The 19,397-nt window shown below is 49.0% G+C and overlaps 1 protein-coding gene across 1 annotated transcript in view; it reads right to left on the bottom strand.

Annotated features, from left to right (window-relative positions):
• Positions 1-1,428: 1,428 nt before the first annotated feature.
• The window catches only part of Tll2 (tolloid like 2), a 113,396-nt gene continuing 95,427 nt past the window's right edge, over positions 1,429-19,397 (bottom strand). The window contains 8 exon segments of the mRNA XM_059246606.1: positions 1,429-4,634; positions 6,192-6,442; positions 8,514-8,727; positions 11,021-11,148; positions 12,433-12,558; positions 14,619-14,799; positions 16,495-16,655; positions 17,338-17,463. Of these exon segments, the coding sequence (XP_059102589.1) occupies positions 4,500-4,634; positions 6,192-6,442; positions 8,514-8,727; positions 11,021-11,148; positions 12,433-12,558; positions 14,619-14,799; positions 16,495-16,655; positions 17,338-17,463 (1,322 nt within the window). The 3' untranslated portion in view covers positions 1,429-4,499.

Genomic DNA, 19,397 nt, shown 5'->3' with positions numbered 1-19,397 from the left:
AAGAACTGCTTAGTGTGGAGTGAGTCACATGCCAAAGAGGACTGCGTAGTTCTCTCCCCAGGGCGGGTCCCCCCAATGCCCAGAGGTGGATTTGCAGGATACGCTTGAATGTGTTTGACCAAGGAAATAGGGTGAGTGAGGTCAGCAGGCTCCCCTCCTCTGGGAGAACAGACGCTCCTTAACTTATAAGGCAGTTATGCCCAACAGCCTTATTCTAAGTTGGAAATAGCGTAAGTCAAAAATTCATGGAACACAGCCACCCTCCCACACCTCACAGCTTAGTAACACTATACAGTGTCATTTTACTGACACTTGTGACCACATGGTGCCATGAGAGATTATCTTACCAAAAAATGAAAATTTAAAAATTTGAAGCATAGTTTCTATTAAATGCATATCATTTTTACACCATTGTAAAGGTTTTATTTCCAAAACTGTTCAGTCTAACCATTGTAAGTTTGGGGCTTTCTGTGTTGGGCCTAAGGAGCATCTCCTTAGAAATAGCAGAAGGAATGTCCTTCATGGGTGAGAGGTTGGGGACTTGAACTCTGATTCCCTGATCATTTACATTTTCCAGTATTTAAATTTGGACACGTCTAGTCACACCAATGATTTACTAGGCTTGGTCATCTTTTTTTTTTTTTTTTGTGGGGGGGGTAGTTCGAGACAGGGTTTCTCTGTGTAGTTTTGGTGCCTGTCCTGGATCTCGCTCTGCAGACCAGGCTGGCCTCAAACTCACAGAGATCTGCCTGTCTCTGCCTCCCAAGTGCCAGGATTAAAGGCATGTGCCACCACTGCCCGGCAGGCTTGGTCATCTTAAAAAGCTGTCCATGTCTAAATGCTAAGTGGCTGCCTAGGTTGAGAGAATCCCATATGCTGGGCGTATTAGAAACAACAGGGTGCTTATACACATGCTTCTGATACCCATCAAGGCCAAGATCAAGGTCTCAGCAATGTTGATGTGTGATAAGGATCCATGTCTTGTTCACGGGCAATCATGTCCTTGCTTTGCTCTCACATGGTGACAGGGAAGGGGAGCTGTCATTCCTCAAAGGCTCACCCACTAATATCACACCGGGGCCAGGGTTTCACTGTATTCATGTGTGGTCCCAAAACACCTGTTTTGATTTTTCAAGTGTTTCTCTAAAATGTCAGTAACGGAGACTGGAGAGGTGGCTCGGCAGTTAAGGGCATTTACTGCTCTTGATGAGGACCTGGGTTCGGTTCCCAGTACCTACCTGGTGGCTCACAACTGTCTGTAATTCCAGTTCCAGGGAGTCATATGCCTGCTTCTGACCTCTGAGGATACCAGGCACACATCGAGTACACGTACATACATGTAAGGCAGACACTCAAACTCAAAAAACAAAAAGTAACACATTTTTTAAAAGGTTGTCTGAACTAGTAACACAAACCCAGAACACAGCAGCAAATCCACATTCTTTAATGAAACCATCATTTTTAGACAAGGATTACCATCTCCCCCATGTTCTCGCCAACTGACATTTTACATGAAATGTAAAGTTACTCAAAATAAAAAATACCCTTATATATATAGATAACACTTTTCTTCTTTTAAAAAGAACCTTTTTAGATTTTGGGGTTACTGATCAGAAGTTTGATCACAATCTGCAAAGTTTAAAACATCTATGGATGCTAAGGGGCCATCTCTTCCCAAACTCCATGAACAATACCAAGAAGTCTAAGGAGTAGCAAAGGGGCCAAACTGACGGCGTGTTCTTATGTGAAGCTGCTGCTTAACTGTGGTTAGAGAATTATCTCAACAGGCTGAGCAGTCTATGAATTCCACGAATGTGTAGAGGGAACACTGAGAGAGAAACTTCAGAGAAAATAGTGAATCGATACATAGCCTCATGTCAGCCATTTGGAGTTCCCCCACCTTGGGTGCAGGTTCCTGCTTCTGCTGATTCAGAGTATGCTAGACTTAGGGCACAAAGACCCAGGTTCCAAATACTACCTTAGGTCATTTGTCCCAGAGTCAGTTCTTGGGTCTTAGAGCTTCATGACACCCACAGGCTCGGTCCCAGATAAAGGGGAAGGTAAACTGAAGAGCCCTTTTCTCCATGCACATCCAGGGAGGGACGTTTTCCGAAAGGCCACTGAGCAATTGGAAGGGCCAAAGTGGGGGCAGCTGGGTCTTTCTGTGGAGTGGACTATTCTTGGAAGCCAGACTGAAGTTCTTTGCAGGACCTGTGTCCTGTGTGAATTCCTGTGGGTGTCGGCTTCCAGAGAAGGGGCCCCCAGCAGCCCTTGTTGAATCAGAGCCTGTCTTCTGGGAGTATGTCACTCACAGGCCTAAACAAGGGCTACAATGAGAGCCACATTGTTGTAAATGGCCTCTGCTAGAGCTGTGTGCTTCTGAAAAACATTCACACTAAAAGAATGATCAGTGTGTCACCACAGTGGCAAACCCTGTCTCTCCCCAGCTCCCATTTTCCATGGAATTTGTCAATCTTATTTAGACTTCTAAAGGTTAAAAATACAGAATTTTTATCTCTGTGGAGTGGGGTTGGGGACAGATATCTTATGCATCCTGATTTCTGGTTCACCCTTCACAGACAAAATGAGACAAAAATATAACCTAAACACACACACACACACACACACACACACACACACACACACACACACACACACCAGAGCAGTGGAATCTACCACAGTGGGTTGATGGGACCAAAACAATGGGATAAGCTGTCTTTTTGGCCATATAAAGCTCTCCCCAGGTGGGTGTGCCAGCAATCAGGACATGAGGATGGAGACTGAGCCTCAGTTCAGGGCCAAGAGAAGCTGGAAGAGATCTTGGTTTTTGAAGGGAGATGGGTCATGTGTGGGGCCAGCACCGGAGTCTGATGATAAGCCACAGCCAGTGGGTTGGCACTGTCATACTGCCCTGATTAAGGCTTTGATAGCTGATCCTTACATACATACAGAGATACATATATACAGACATATATTATTATTAATAATAATACTTGGATTTTTTTTCTGTTTTAAGAACAAAATGCTCCCATGCATTTCTTTCCCCTTTCTTTGTATCATTCTAGTTTTTTGCTCTCAGCAGTCACTTTAGTTAGACATCGTCCTCTGGTTGGTATACTGGGATCTTTTTTAAAAAAGAAAAACCTTCAACTTTCGCAAACACTTTCTTTAAAGTGATGGTTCGTCACAAAGCGATTCTGGTGCTCGGGAGCTACGCCATCTCTAACGGAAGCAGTCTCCTGTGTTCACCACCAACCCAATAGGACTTGCGGTTATGTAAACATTACTTTAAAGTTATTCCAACATAAATGCTCTTATAAAGCTAACATACCACAGCTTTTAGCTCATAATGCCCAGAGATGCCTTAATGAAATGCCATTCAAAACTACCTCACTATTTCAATTATGCTTTGAGGTGCTAAAATTATGTAAACATCACCCTCTACACTTCTTTAGAACAAGTGTCAGGGTGTTGAGAATTCCGTGTGCAGTGTGACAGCTGCATCCTGCTTAACTGCAGCAAAGTTGCCAACGCGCTCTTTAACCTGTCTGGCAACATGAAGTGTGCCACAGACCCACTTGTTCCAGAAGATGACGACTCTTACATAACTTGGAATTACTAGTTTTCACCTAGTGAAACCTGAATTGTTCCTGAGATGACTTGGCGGCAAGTCTTGCAGATGCTGTTTGAACTGGCTGTCCAGGGGTTGAGGTTCCCTGGAGCAGATGCCTCTGCCTCCACAGCTGGGAGTGCTTGGAAGCCGGTGGGAATCCCAGCACAGGTGGCATCCTCTCAGCCTCTGAGTGTCATCTCAGCAACCTGGGAGTGCTCACCAGTGAGTGTTCTGCTGGGCGTGACCATGGATTCTCCCTCATGAATGGGTACTAATGGCAGGAGCGCCCTAGAGGAGGCAAGGATGGCCAGAAACAGGAAAAGGCGTGAGATCTTCCAACTCCATGATACTAGTTCCCAGGCTAAGCCTCCCTCTGCGCACTGAGATGCCTCTTTCGTTCTTGGGTCCATACATAGTCTCAGGTTTCCTGATTGGCTTGACTCTGGAAGAGCTAAAGTCAAACCTCCCAGCCACACCTGGAACAACTCAGCCACGGCCAAGCTTTTGTCCTCAACGTCCAGTGCTGACAGAAGGCAACGGAGTCATCAGGAGAAGCTCATGTTGCCTGTCGCCTATGGCAGCCAGTCCAGAGTTGAGGATGGGGTAGCCCAGGCTGGCCTTTTGCCCCATAGGAGCAAGGGCACAGCTTGTTTGGTCACTGACTTCAAATTTTAACCTCCTTTAGAAGCTGCGATCAGTAACACTGCAGCTAGAACGGGACACTCTTTCTCTTCCTGTTGGCCAAAGGCATGTACTTTTCATCCAGATAATAGTTTCAAGGATGTAGTTTGAGTTTTTGTTGTTGAGAAAGATACTGTACACTGGGGGCTACTCATTCATGGGTATTTAAAACATCCTTCATCTCTGCCTTGCCAGAGCCTTGACGCTATTTCCTCATGTGCAAGGCATCCTGGAACTTGGTGCTGGTGTATCGGGCATGAAAACCTTTCTTGTTGATGGTGTCATCTGTGTGGAATCGAATCATCAGCGAATCCCCTGCAGAGTAGATTTCCTCTAATGGCTGAGGAAAAGAAAAGGGAAAGCTAGACTTTAGGTCAGTCTGTTATTGTTGAAATGTAGAGGAGGGTGTAACTGAGATGGGGCCCAAGGATGGCCACGACTGCCATGAGATCCCCAGAAGCTCTGACGGGCATCCAAGCAGGCTCCTTCTCAAAGGAAGATTCCCTGGGCCCTACTTTACAAAGTTGAGGCTAGACGCAGAACACATTCAGCATCTATGTGCTATCAGGGCCCAGGCGGGCCTCGCACTGCCTACCCACATCCAGATCTCATCTAATGCAGATGTCACAAGTGTGTAAGAAGGCAGGCACTGGGTTATCCACATCCAGATCTCATCTAATGCCAACTGCACGAGTGTGTAAGAAGGCAGGCACTGACTGCCCACATCCAGATCTCGTCTAATGCCAACTGCACAACCGTGTAAGAAGGCAGGCACTGGGTCCACTTTACATGTGAGGAGCCTAAGAGTCAAGTTCACATAGGTCAGCAGGATCCACACTTGGGTCTGTCTGCTTGTCCTGTGGATCTCCTGCGCTGTGATTTTTAACATTGTGATGTGTCTGCCAGGAAACCTGGAGTGAAGACCGCTGTGCAGGTCTACGTTTGGTCATGGCCAGCGAGTGGGTGGAGCTGCTACATTTGTGTCGGGAGGCTTCTGCCAGGTGGTTTGGAATGGGGTTAGAGCCAGATGCCAAGGCCACTGCCTGCCAGATCCTGGGGTGCCACAGGGGACTTCCTACTAATTAAGATCTCTAAGGGGCTCCTCTCCACAGACTCCTTAGTTTCAGAAGTTTTTATCAAAGACAGTGCATCAGGAGGTCTCATTTGTTTTTTTCTTTCTTTTGGGGTTGGGGGGGCGGGGACAAGGTAAGACAGAAGACTAACCCATTCAAAGACATGAATACCAGGCTGAATGTCTGTTTTGCACCAGGAGCAGTGATGATTCCAAAATGATTTGCATAAGCCTAGGCAATAGTAAAGAAGCATGAGCTATCAGCAGAGACAAGGGTTGAAGCCCAGGACAGATGGTGGGTATGCCATGTGGCGTGTTTGGGGAGTAGCTAGGACTTTGTACTCACTTGTTCCTATACACCCACTGGGCACAGACTGTATGTCCACCCTGAGTCAGGTGCTGGAGATATAGTGAACCCAGGAAGTGAGTAATAAAGAGAAAAATAATGACCTCAGATATAAACATTGTGTTTATACCAAGTATGATTTGTGATCATTTGTAATCTATACTTGGTTTTGCTTATGATAAGAACTGTGAACATAGTGAATATATACTAACATAATGAATTAATAAAGCCCAAAGCCCAAACGAAAATGAGGAACAGGACTCAAAGGCAGAGGCAAAGGGAGAAAGGATGAAGTGCTCTCCCACAGTTGATAATGTCCTTTGTGTGACTGGAAGGCCCTTGGCTGCCTCCCAACCTGTCTCTGGGGAGTCTCCTTTCCACTCTACCACAGCCAAATGGACTCCTGGCTATGGCTCACAGGGGCAGGATTCTAGCTAGGTGTGACACCAGGAGGTATCCTGTGCATCCCTCAGACTCACCCCTGAGCCGCAGAAGCGGCCAAGCCTGGGTGCTGAGCTGTCGTAGCCGTCGTAGGCCTCCATGTAGTCGTAACCACAGTCTGCCTCCTCCTCGACTTCGAAGGTCCGGAATACCAGCTCCACGCCATAGCCATCCTCCGCCACTATCACCCAGTCGCAGTGGGCCTGGCTCGGGTAGTTGTTGTCCCCAAACTGGGCATGAGAATAGAGCTCCTTGGTCTGCACTCCAGCCTTCAGCCTGCCCCCGCACTCTGCAGCAGAGAGAGAACAAAGACTCACTCTTCCCCTGGGCATCAGCCTGTTGCTTCTCTGAAGTCCGTTGCATGCCTTGCAGGAGGGGATAGGCAACCTCGCCATCCTAGTGCACGAGAAAGAGGCAGAGGCCAGTGGTGCAGAGGGCAGGGCATCCCAGGGGCATCCAAATGGGCCCAAGAATGCCGCCAAAAAAGACTAGCTGTTGCCTCTCTCCCCACCAAGGGGGAAAAAAGAGCCAAAGAGCGGCTTGCCTGACTAAGAATGGTGTGACTCATCTAACTATTCCAAGCCTTGGAGGTACTGGAAGCAGAAAGGACTCCCACCAGCTGTAATTTATGGTGTCTGCCAGCAGGGGGCGATAAAAGCCTATCAGAACTGCAGCTGAGCCCAACAACACAGAAACTTCAATTTCTACTGGAAGGATCCATGAATGCAGGCGTCAGGGTGGGGTGGAGGAGTGGGGGTGGGGATGGGGAGGCAGAGCTACTTTTGGTATGGATTGTGGGCTATTTAGTTCTTAACATCCCAGCTGGAGTTGTTCGCCTGGGTTGGCCTGGCCCTGTCCTTACTCTGGCTACAGTCTCTTCATGTCTGACCTGCCTTTCAACTCAGGAGACGTACATTGAGCACAGAGAGGGCCTGCTGCACCACCACCACCCCAGCACCCCCGTGACCTGTCACTCTGAACCTGGGTTCAGCCACTGGCAACACTCGCAGGTCAGAAGGAGGTTAACATCTCGCAACCAGTAAGCTCTGCCCATCCCCCGTCTGCTTTCTGGGCTGGGGTGACTATATATGCTTGTGGTTCTCAACCCCTGTCCTGTCCCTTGAGGTGTCCCCATGCTCCGCAAGCCCTGCTGGAAAAGTCCCTTTATTAAAGTCTGCAACTATTTCCCAAGTATGCTCCAACTTCCCACTGAGACCCGAACCCACCCAGTGCACCTCTATTCCATTTCATTTTATTCTATGTGTATGGGTGTTTTGTCTTTACGTTTATACGTGCACCGTGTGCTTGTAGTGTCTGTGAACGCCAGAAAAGGGTATCAGATCCCCTGAAACTGGAGTTACAGACCGTTGTAGGCCATCACCTGGGTGCTGGCAATCAAATCCAGGTTCTCTGCAAAAGCAGCCAGTGCTCTTAAGCACGGAGCCATCTCTCTGACCCAGAACACCCATATTCTACTCAGTCTACAGGGACAAGAGGGTGAAGTCACTCATCTGTGACCTTAAACTCCTGTGGGGGAAGTATAGATCCTCAAGAGGCTACAGAGGGTCTCATGAAGTGTGGGGTGTCTGCCTAAGCAGGGAAGGCTAGACTGATTGGACATGGGAACTGCCGTTCTGTTTGCTCTGAGCCCTGTTTTCTGGCTCTGACCTGAGGGGGCGGAGGAAAGGGGGAAGGGCTATTATAAAGAGCCACAGTGAGAAAGGAGCTGTTAAAAGGAACAGCAGTGTCCCATGATCATGACCTCCTGCTTAGGACCAGAGACAAAAGCCACTGCAGGTTCTTGGGCAGCCCCTGTCTCTGCCACAACTCAAGGTCAGGATCAAAGGGCCTACATTCCCCCACAGGGCTGAGACTGAACGGAGCAGAGTCCACTTCCTTATTGGTTTTCTTATATTTAACAGTGTAGATAAGTTAGAAGCGTACTTATTTTCTTCCAGAGGACCCGGCAGAGCTGCTGACTTTTGGAGTGCCAGGAAAAAAAAGAAAAAAAAATGACAAGGAAAAGCAACGTTTTCCAGAAGTGGCCCCTCGAGGGTACAATGGCTGCTCTCCACCACTCAGTTCTCAGACCTTTGCACTTCACAGGTCATCAAGACGACAAGCGTGTCTTTAAGGGGGAAAGGGGGAGATTGGGGGGGCACCAACAAAGTGTTGCCCACATCCAATTTTGTCAGCTAAAGGCATCCAAAGAGAACAACCTCCAGCCCATGGCAGCTGCTGCTGTTTCTTTAAACAGGGACGTTTAAGGATGCCATTCTCCTCACCCCACCCTGGCAGACAGACCGAAGGTGGTCCTTCATCAGCTATGAGCCTGGGAGGTGCTCAGCAGTGGCCCGCACCTGTGCTGTGCATAGCCTGGAAACCTTTCCTCTGCACCGAGGTGTCTGAGTAAAACCTGAGAAACAGGCTGCTGCCCGTAGCCACCACAGGATCTGGCTTCTTGCTGCCACAAAAGCGGCCGAGGATGGGGGCCAGGCTGTCCGTCCCATCGTACAGTTCCAGGTGGTCATAGGCACATTCCTGGTGCTGCTCAATCTCAAACTCATTGAATGTCTGGAGATGGGAGAGCAGAAAGTGAGGTAAGGATAGGGCATTGAGAAGGGAAGGGGAGGGGAGGGGCACACAGGACCGGGAGGTGTCTGTCTGCCAGCTTTGCAGGGGTGCCCACCATTGCCATGATGATGCAACATCCAGTCCCAGGGCCAGGCTACCAACCACTCAGATTTACTTCTTCGCACTCCCCTCCTCTAATGCTAGAGGCCAGCTGGGACGGAGTGTTCACCCATGCTGGTGGTTGTGTTATGGGCTTTGCAAATGTCCCTCATTCAATCTTTGCAACCTAGTCCCACGCATGATCCCTGCAAGAAGATGTCAGGTGGCTTTTCCAGGGTCCTCACTGGCAGAGCTGTTATGGAACCTGGGAACTGTGGCTTCAGAGATGCTACTGTTAGCCTGTGCCCACTACCACACACTTGAAATTCCAATGCCTTTGAACAGGGCCACACTGTTCTGCCATCAGCCTCAAAGTGCTGACATTTGTTGGGTATTCTTTTCCACGCCAATAAATTATGGGAATTTTCTCACTTAAGTTCTAATGATGTTATGGAGATCTATTAGTATCCCCAGGGAACAGAAGGAGAAACTGAGTAATAAAGAAGCTAATTGGAGTGAAAATTGAACATGACCCAGCTCCAACCTTCTCCAGGCCACACTATTAACCATAACCAGATTCTGTTGTCTCTTTTCTTTCTAGCCCTTCACCAAAGACTGTCCCCAGTTGTTGGCCTGGGAGCTGAACAGTTTCAAGCCATACAGATGACTGACTGATAGTCTGCCTGTGGTGTCAAGGTAAGCAGGGGTTATTAGGTAAAGGCTTGAATAAAAGGACAGAGTGGGAAGGGGAACATTAGTTGTATGTTTGGGGGTCACACTCTGTAGTTTAAAGAAAAAAGGCAGATTTCAGTCAACATACCCACCAACCATGTTCCAAAGAAGTATCTTGTGTGCAGACACCTCAGGTTAAGGTATCCCATTTTGCAGATTTGAGGTCCCACCCCCGGGTACGCTGTTCTTTGTGATCATCAGGAAAGGATGCCACCAAGGAACAGTGCATCTTTCCAGCAGATGGCAGTCTAGGGCAAAGGCTCTCAACCCTTAACTCACCCTCATCCAGATTCCACACTGCTCTGAGGGACCCAGGGCAGAAGAAAGCAGTTTCTACATTGGCAGCACATGTCATATACAGGAGGTGCCCAAGGAGCATGCCCTATGCTCTGGGGTCCCTTTGTTACCCATGATGCCTTGGAAGCCCATTAATCTATCCTTGTGCAGCAGGAAACTCCCTGGCATGATCACCTACAAATCACTGTGTCTCTCTCTGTTCTCTTCTCTCCTCCCTGCATTAGTCAGTCATTCATAAAGTCCATCTTGCTCATCTCAACAGTCTGAGGTGTTTGTGTATGTGTGTGTGCATGTGTGAGTGTATGTGTGTGATCCTATGTATGTGAGTGTGCATATGTGTCTGTGAGTGAGTGAGTGTGTGTGTGTGTGTGTGTGTGTGAGAGAGAGAGAGAGAGAGAGAGAGAGAGAGAGAGAGAGAGAGAGAGAGAGAGAGAGAGAGAGATTGATTCTCTAGCTGCTAGTTGCTTCATATGCCATGCACTATAGGTCGGGGTGGGGGAGCTAAGACATGGGATTTGGAGAACAGACTTTTTTTTTTTAAATAATGAAATGTGCTGTGCAAGACTACATATCAGATATATGCAGACGAGACTTTAAATGCAAGGCAATTGTTGCTTTTTTAACTGAAGGAAGAATTAGCATAGTGGTCTTACTGTTAATTGAAAAAGATGTAGATTGCCGAGAGTATGAATAATTGTATTTATTCTATGTGAGTGATCTGAGTAAAGAAAAATAAGATACATGTTTCCCATGTGTGGGAAACTTCTGGAGAGAGTCACAAATTTCTAGACTAGGAATGGGGGACCTGAGAATTTGTGACCTTCCCCTGTCAACCTTCTGTGTAAATTCAGTCTTTTGTTTTCTTCTTCCAGAGTGTAATGTCCTGTGAGAGATCTGCTCTGGAAACAAGTGAGTCCCACACAGCACTGCAGACCTGTGTGGTGGCAGCCACCTCCCACAGTGCCACCAGAAGAAGTGCTGTTACAGAGTACACTCCCTTCATCTGCCCAGCAGCCCCCTCTTCGAGATTCACAGCATCTTCCCATTCCTCAGTAGCACAACTGAGACCTGGGCATGCTCCATGATGGACATGGAGCAGGAACTTGAACCCATGTCTGCCCAACACCAAAGTTTATGCCCTTAGCAACCTAATGAAACAACTCACAATTTTCACCCTGTGGCCTGCGGTTGACGAAATGTTCCACGTACATTCCTTCCGGCTGGGGTATTTGTCAGGCCAGTTGGGGCTCATCAGGGTCCCCTCTGCACTGCTGATCTTGTATGCACAGCCAGCTAGAGGTCAGAAGGGAAGACACAGAGCAGTCATTCACCTGGGGCCAGTATCACAGTCTCAGGGTCAATACCAATGCATGGGCAGCCAGCCTGGATCTGGTGTGACCTGGTTCGGACTTTGTTTGAACAGGCTCTGGAGGAGAAACCTTTCTGTAACTATGACTCTTCACATGGAGGTTGGCACTGTGAATGTGGTAGAGTCAGCACGTGGTTAGAGCACAGGCCCTGGGGTCAGGCCGAGTTCAGGAGAGTACTGGTGCTACAACTTATGGGATTAAGACCTCTCTGTCCTCAGGTGTAACAGGAATGCCAGGCTCATAGGTGTGCGTTAGTGTCACATGGGTGGCCTAGAGAGTGCCACCCATGGTGAATGTCAACAGAGATCCCTGGGGCACTATGCCTTCCCTCCATCAATCTCATCCACGGCCTGCCTGCTTTGCCCACATCACCTGTTATTAGCCAAGAGTGGTACCATAGCTTGCTTGGTGACTAGTATATTGAGTTAGTCTTCCTCTGTGGTAAGTGGTTTGCATGCATCATCTCAATTTTTCCCATCTCCAAATAAGAAAGAGGCATGTGGTCTTCACATCTTCTGCCATCCTCCAAGCCCTTCACCGACCCAGGGCAGGGCAAGGCCTTTAGCTACACTTATCATGGATACACAAACTCCCTTCACAGGGCAAGGTAAACGCTAAGGGCAGACTTCTTCCACAATGGCTGGACAAGCAAAGCCATCTGGCTCTGAAGGGAGCAGGTGAAATTCCTCACATTCTGCTTCATTCTCAGTCCTGCCTGGGGCACTGTTATGACAAAGACGTGGGCTTAATATTTATAGACACCTAGCATGCACAGTATGCATCAGACCGTCTCAAACACTTCCTAGGCAGGCTGCAATCCTTACAAAACCCCAAGGAAAGACACATGATTACTATGTTTACCCTGCTTGTCACAGAAGAGGAAAACGAAGCTCAGAGTATTTAAGTAACTAGCCGAAGGGTACGTAGCTAGGGAAGGGCAAAGCCATAATTTAGAGGTAGGTTTATTGATTCTGGAGCCTACTGGCTTAATCAGTCTGCAATAGGCACTCATCTCGGGCCTCCTGATCAGCCGTCCCTAAGACAATTAATTGCTGTCCCACAGGAGAGCCACCAAAGTGAAGATTCACGTGGAGATCTCACGGCATTCTACAGATGGTGACTCTCCATGCCAGCTCCCGCCCACATCCCTCCCTCACCTGCTCACACACCTGGAGAAGCAGGTGCGGCCCAGACAGTGCCAGCTTACCCTCTTTGCAGTCACGTCCATTCTCGTGCAGTCGGTACCCATTCCCACACCTGCACAGGTAGCTCCCGAACGTGTTGACGCACTCCTGCTGGCAGCCGCCATTGTCCTTGGCACACTCGTCCTTGTCTGCGGAGACCAATGGGCTCTCCTGAGAAGAGCTGCCTGCTTGCTACTGTCCCCTGTGGCTCAGAAGTGGCTTCCTCCAAAGAGCCTCCCAGATCACGTCCCCTCAAAGAGGTGACAGTCACAGAGAAGGGATCTTTGTTTGGAATATTGGGGGCATCCATTGGCCTCTTTGGGGTTCTCTGTGCTCCTAAAACACTTTCATGGATGGAACATATGTTGTCTGTCCTGCTTCCCATCCAAACCAAGGAGCTCCCTGGAGGGCAGGTTCACGTGATCAGCAAAAGCAGCAGTAATGAAAATGACCACCATATACTGAATGGGTCCTTGGCACTTCCTGTATGCTATTGTTATCTAAGTTAATTCCCACTAGAGCTTGGGAGGGCATATCTGTACCCCCCATTTTACTCGCAAAGAAACAAGCCGAGGCAGCGTATATGCCCAGTCATTCAGCAAGAAGCTTATTGTGACCCGGAGGTTTGGACACACACTGTTCCCCGTGTGTAGAGAGGTAAGTGTGTGGGCCAGGAGCCACATGGCGGGTGCTGCCCACTTCAGTTCAGCAGGGCAGTACTTCAGGCTCCAGTGTCTCAGGTCCCCTCGGGTGGCTGGACGGGAAAATGAATGGGAATCAGGAAAGCCTTCGGAATGTCTAGCCCCTAGGAACTGTTGGTTGTTATAATTACAGTCACATGAGATGATTGGCTAGTGTTGGCCTTTATCCTGTGGTTCCTGAGGCTCTAGCAGCATGGACCTTTCCATTGCCACCTTCTTCCTGCAGTAAATGAGGTTCTGCCTCCATTCCACCCCCTCCTGCCTTTAAGGTATCAGCCTTCCCTCGGTACTCTCTTGCCATCATAGTTGTGGTGTTCTAGAACAGTTCACATTGTGGCTTCACCCTTGTGTTTTATGGGAACAACCAAAACCCTATCCAGAACTCTTAGAGTATAAACTGACGTCATAGCCCAGTACAGTGCTCCCCTCCTTCCTCCCTTCCTAAGGCCTCCTACTGACACTCATGGGGCCCTTACCTCCTAAGACCTAGTTTCTCTGTCTCTGGGCTCTGTGCGTAAGCATGGAACTATACCCCTCATTAGGGCCTTGCGTACCTGCCTCTGAGGAGATTCCTGGCCCTCTCAGCTCCATCCTGCCTGGCCTGGTTTGATCACATGATTTGAGGCCTCCCTGCTCAGAACCTACAGAGAGCTTTCCATCCTGTCCCACTGGATCCCACTCTTCAGCCAGCATTCATGGCTCGTTTTGACCAACCCTGCCTGACATGGTCCACCTGTGGCTTTCCCAGACAACTATGGGTCCTGCCAGTCTGGTCTTACAAGTCTTTGTAAACACCGAGACCCACAAATCCAAGCTCGTGACAGCCTCTCTTCTCCAGACCTTGGTCAGTTTCTTTCTAGTCATACTATGTCCCCCTCAGCCTTTCAGAACTGGCCCAGATCACATGCTTCAGGCAGAGAGGCTGTACCCACTGCCTCAGGTCCCCTCCTCCAAGTATCAGCCCTTGTCAGGCTACCCTAAGCTGGGACTTACCAGGATGTTGTCTTTCTGGCCTCCCCAACCAGGGCAAGCTTATGCCAGGCTGGATGCCATCCAGGCAACCTCTGAGCTCAGGTCTGTGCTGTGCCCATAACACAAAACAGAACTTGCTCAGTGAGAGACTGCCTCCCCCAAAAGTCAAAGACAGAACTCTGAGCACCTATAAAGCCAACAAATAATGGGCCTGCTTCAATGCTGAGCACTAAGAGAGAGACCCAAACACCCCTTTGAACAGGCCATACTCCAGTGTGATGTGACCAACAGGACCCACTACATGCTTTGTGGTGTCCTTGAATTCCAATTTCTGACTCATAGAACTTAAGAAAATAATTTTTTTTTTGGTTTTAAGCCACACTTGGCATGTGGCAAGTTGTTGGGGTGTCCCCAGGAGATGAACTGGGCCACCAACATAAAAACAAGATGAAGAGGAAGTTGGGGAAGGCAGAGAGGAGGCTGCAGGAACTCAGGGTCCAGGAGCCTTCGGGCCTCTGCAGGCCCGCCCCACCTGCCTGAGAAGAAGTGGGCCCTGAAGCCTCGTTTGGAGACTGTGTTGTCAGACTTGAACTCCACACGCATGTTGTTGCCCTGCGAAGTGATGACCTCGGGGGTCTCGGAGCCACAGAACTTGCCGTGAAGCTTGGCGTCGGGAGACAGGCCGCTGCGCACCTCTACGAAGTCATACTTACAGACCTGTGAGGGAACATGGACCAGGGCAGTGTGCTTCCCCTCAGTCACTTCATAGGTGCGCCTCAGGGGCACTGATGGCACCCCTCCCTCTGTACCCTCTTGCCACCAAAGTTGTGATGTCCTAGAACTCTCGGACTATAGCTTCACCCTTGTGTTTCATATTGACAACTAAGACTCCATCCAGAGGTCAGGAGAGCAAACTGTCCAGTTTGTCCTCCCCTCCCCCTCCTCCCTTCCGAAGTCCTCCTGCCGACACACGTGGGTCCTCACCAGAGTGTCCACCTCAGAACTACACTCTTCCCTGCGGGCGAATGTGCTCAGTCAATCAGCCCTGGAGCTGGAGTCCTCTGAATTGTCACTGTGCTGTGAGCACCAGAGGGTGGCAGGGACTCTGGCTTTCCAACTGAGGCTCTGTGAGGTCAGCTGCCTGGCAGCAGAATATAAGCTCCTTCCTTGCTTCTACTTATTTATATCTTGGGCTACCACAAGGCATTGGCTCCAGCAAAGGGCCCCTGCTGTGAGGAGATGGCAAAGGAGGAGAGAGCAAGCGAGGGGATGTCTTCGAACTGTGGCCACAGACCAACTCCATCATAGTCTCCCGTGAACAAAACAATGCCCCGAAGGGAAAAGACGTTCGTCTGACGTCACCTGGCTCAGCAGTGGTGGAGCGGGGACTAGAATCCACATTACCCCAGTTAGCACAGAATTTTCTTTGCAAATAACTTAAATGCTGAAGGTTTGGTCAGTTCCTTTCAAATGGCTATTTTTTTCTGTGAAATACTCATTTTGAGGAGGTTAGCCCTGATTGGCACCAGAGCCTTCCACGCAATGGTTTTCCATTTGTTTGTTTGGTTGGTTGGTTGGTTTTGTTTTATTTTTAAAGATGTGTTTCGTTTTTTAGTTATGTGTGTGTGTGTTGGGGGGGATTTGTACATGTGAGTGCAGGTGGCCGTGGAGGTCAGGAGAGTTATATTTGGGTGTGAGCCACCCAGCAAAGGTGCTGGGAATTGTACTTGGGTCCTCTATAAGAGCAGTGCTCCCTCTCAACTGTCAGGCCATCTCTTGAGCTTCCTGCATTGGGATTTGGGGCATGGAAGTCTCTCTTGGTTCCCTGCGAGGGTGATGGAGTGGGTAAGAGCTAGGCTACTGCTGTTGTTCAAGTGATAGCCCCAGCTGGGCTGTGGCAGGGGTACGTGGAGAAACACATGGAGCTCCAGGGCCTCCTACTATTCCCAGGTGCAGTCACAAGGCGCTCCTGTCACCACTCTGGCTGTGGGGTACTGCCAAGGCCTCTCCTGACTTGACTATCCATCGCTACTTCCAAGAGACAGGGACAGGCTGTTTACAGTCTCCTTGTCTGCTGCTGGCCCTCGGTGCCTTTGTTCCCCTCACACTGGTCCCCAGATCCACACCTTGGAGTTTAGATCAGCCCTGACTGCTCTACCCCCATCTCCTGCCTCCTTCACTCTCGATTCCACCTTCCTTGGACTCAGTGTAATGGACATGCAGCTGAAGTGACTCAATGAAACACCGCCCCCTTCTCCACAGCCCCCAGTTCTGCCTAGTCTCCACCCCAGGTCTCCACCAGAAGCAGCAGCTTCACCCAGGCCACCCTGCTGCCTGAAGAGCCTGTCCTAGCTGTGAATCACTTCTCAACACAGCTACTACCACCCCATCGGTCTCGGGGCAGAGACGTACATCATTGCCTTCCAGCTCGAATGCTTCAAACTGCAGGGAGATGCGGTACTGCGTGGGGGCCACCACCTGCCAGACACAGTTCTTGTTTGTGGGGTACTCCTTCGGCCACCCAGGGCTGGTGATGGTGCCATTTAGCTTGGTAATGAATCCACCACAGGCCACTGCATGAAGGGAAACAGATTTTAGACTCATCTGGTTTTGGTTCCAAGTGACTGAGATATCCCCCAAGCATCAGGAAGGCCTGCAGTCCTTTAATAATCATGGAAAAGTTAGACAATCTGAACAGACTCTGATCCTTTTTTTTTTTAAATGAATGCTTTCCACTGAGGCTTTGGAGGAACAAGCTGGGGACACATCTACTGCTTTTAAAGTAATGATGGAGCATTTGACCTGTTCTACAGTCGGGGGGCTCCCCAGGTCTTGGACCAAAGGAGAGTTAGAGATGTCTGTGTCAAGCTACTCACTGTACCTGGCTTGTGTGAGCAAGTGGATTCGTTTAGGTGGGTAGGTGGGCTGAACCCAGGCCACGTGGGAAAGTAGCAGGCGAGGGGCTCTCAGCTGAGTCCTGCCAGAGCACTCATGGTTCCTCGTGGCTTTGCCATGACGACCACATGAATTGTCCCCAGAAGGGGACAAGCTGCAGCCTCTGTCTCAGGGTTTCAAGGATGGCTGGAACCTGTTATGTTTGTGACTGTCCCCGCTTTCTTCTGCCTCAGAAAAACAGGTGGCTCTCCTGAACACTGCTATTTCATAGTCAGTCACCTGCCCATATCTCTGTCTCCACTTCTAAAACTTGTAATCTCCAATTCCTTGTAATTTCAACTTGACAGGTCCAGTACCAACCTTCACACGTCTTCTTGTCGGCAGCCAGCTCATAGCCAGGATCACAGGCACATGTGTAACTGCCAAGTGTGTTTACACAGCGTTGCTCACACCCACCATGGTCTGGCCAGGAACACTCATCCACCTCTGTGGGAGGGAAAGTGACGGGGTTAAATTGTCACCAAGATGCACAGTATGTCCCCTCTGTTCCATATCCTAAGGCTCCAGGTACATGCCTCTATGACAAGAGCTATTTCCAGTAACCACCTCCCCCAAACTCCTGTGTCTATACTGACAGTCATATGCAGCAGCTACAGTCAAAGGTGGGATCCTGATTGCATAAACAGGGGCATCTAGTTATGCAGAATAGAAAGAGCCAGGTTGGAGAACAGAATTATACCAGGTGCCCATTCAGTGTACATGATTGGCTTCATGAATCTCACCAGGTTCCACACCAGAGGCCTCATCATTTTAATACCATGGAATTGGGATTCTCTTCCATAAGCACAGAACTTCCTAGAGACATTCAGCAAAGGATGATAATGGTGGGATGCATTTCTAGATGAAGATGTACGAGTATCCTAGACAGGGCCAGAAGTCTGCTGGGCAGCATTTTTATAGAAATTCTTAAGAACATACAGAAAACACTGGGCTCTCAGATTAGCAAGTGCTCCTGGGAGAAATTGCTGGGTAAGCAGGAAGGAGGCTTGGAGGTTGGGAGCCTAAGGGATTCAGCATAAACAGGTGCCCAGTGTTTATTAAACATTAAACAACAAGGAGTAGGATGCTATGAGCTTTGACCGTAGGAGAAGGCAGAGTCACTGGTAGCTCACACGCCACTAAAGTAAATACTTAGCAATGGCCATCTCCAAGAAGAGTAGTAGAAGTGAAAGGAAAACTATTCTGTTAGCAGGCTGTGTACATCTATCCATGAAAGCTAGCACACAGGATGTGCCCTGACTATGCCAGAAGAGGGGAATGAAGGAAAGACATCATTTAACATGCAAAGTGGGTGGGGCAGGAAGCAGAGTGTAGGTCTGTGGCACCGAGGTAAGGAGGGGCAGAGAAAGCATGAAGCTGTTGGCCAAATCTTGAAAGAACGAGTTGCACAAGGAAATGAAAGAAATCAGGATATCTAAGAGTTGGAAACAAACTGCAGAAATGCAACCCCCTCTCTACTATTTTTTGCCCTTCACTACCATTTTCCACCTCAGATGAGCCTACTCTCTGCCCGTCTTCCTTGTCTGTGATGCATGAGTCCTTTGTCAGCCTGGTTGCCCTTCTCTGGGGGGATGATAGCTTGTCAGTACCCCTACGTTTCACCCAGTGGATATTATATAGGGTCACTCTGAATATCAGGTGTTCTTGGATGGAACGAAGACTGAAATGAGTTTGTTGTTGGGCACCTAGAGAGATTGTGAACAGGGAAGTGAAGTTGTCCATGGCCATTAATTAAATGTAGTATTAAACATGTTGAAATGGTGTTCAAGTAACTATTTGTTCATTGTGTTGAAATACACAAAGCACTTTCTTAGACATCTGCCAAAAAATTCGCAAAGATGAACACACATAGGATGATAGGCAGCAGTAGAAAGAGTCTGGGAGCCGCGTCAAGATGGAGCAACTGATGTGATCCAATCACACGGACTTGGACGCTGCTTGTGTAACTTCTCTGAGCTTCCCCCTAGTTTGAAAATGACAAGAATGGCCTTGGCTTTTGCGACGGTTGGAAATTATGCCTGTGAAGGACTGGCACGTGGTCGGTGTGTGGGGTGGTCACTTCAAACAGCTCTGACAAAGTTTCTGCAATTCCAGCCATTGGAACGACAACAATAGGGACAGTGGAAGGAGAGAGAAACATGGGCCCATCCAGATCAGGCAGAAATACAGTGGGCAGCAGGAGAGGAGAAGGGTAAGAGCGGATGAAGGGAAGGGCTTCAAAGATGGCTCAGGGAAGGAGGAGCAGACAGACCGGAGCAGTGCCCCAGGTTTACAAAACTGACCGGAGGAAACTTAGAAAAGATCCCATGAGAAAAGACAAAGATAAATAAAGACTCACGGGGAGGGGAGGGGATGCTCCG

This window comes from Peromyscus eremicus, chromosome 1 (assembly GCF_949786415.1).
Source record: "Peromyscus eremicus chromosome 1, PerEre_H2_v1, whole genome shotgun sequence".
NCBI lineage: Eukaryota > Metazoa > Chordata > Mammalia > Rodentia > Cricetidae > Peromyscus > Peromyscus eremicus.
The sequence above is the reverse complement of the archived record's forward strand: the minus strand, read 5'-3'. Positions and strand labels throughout refer to the sequence as shown.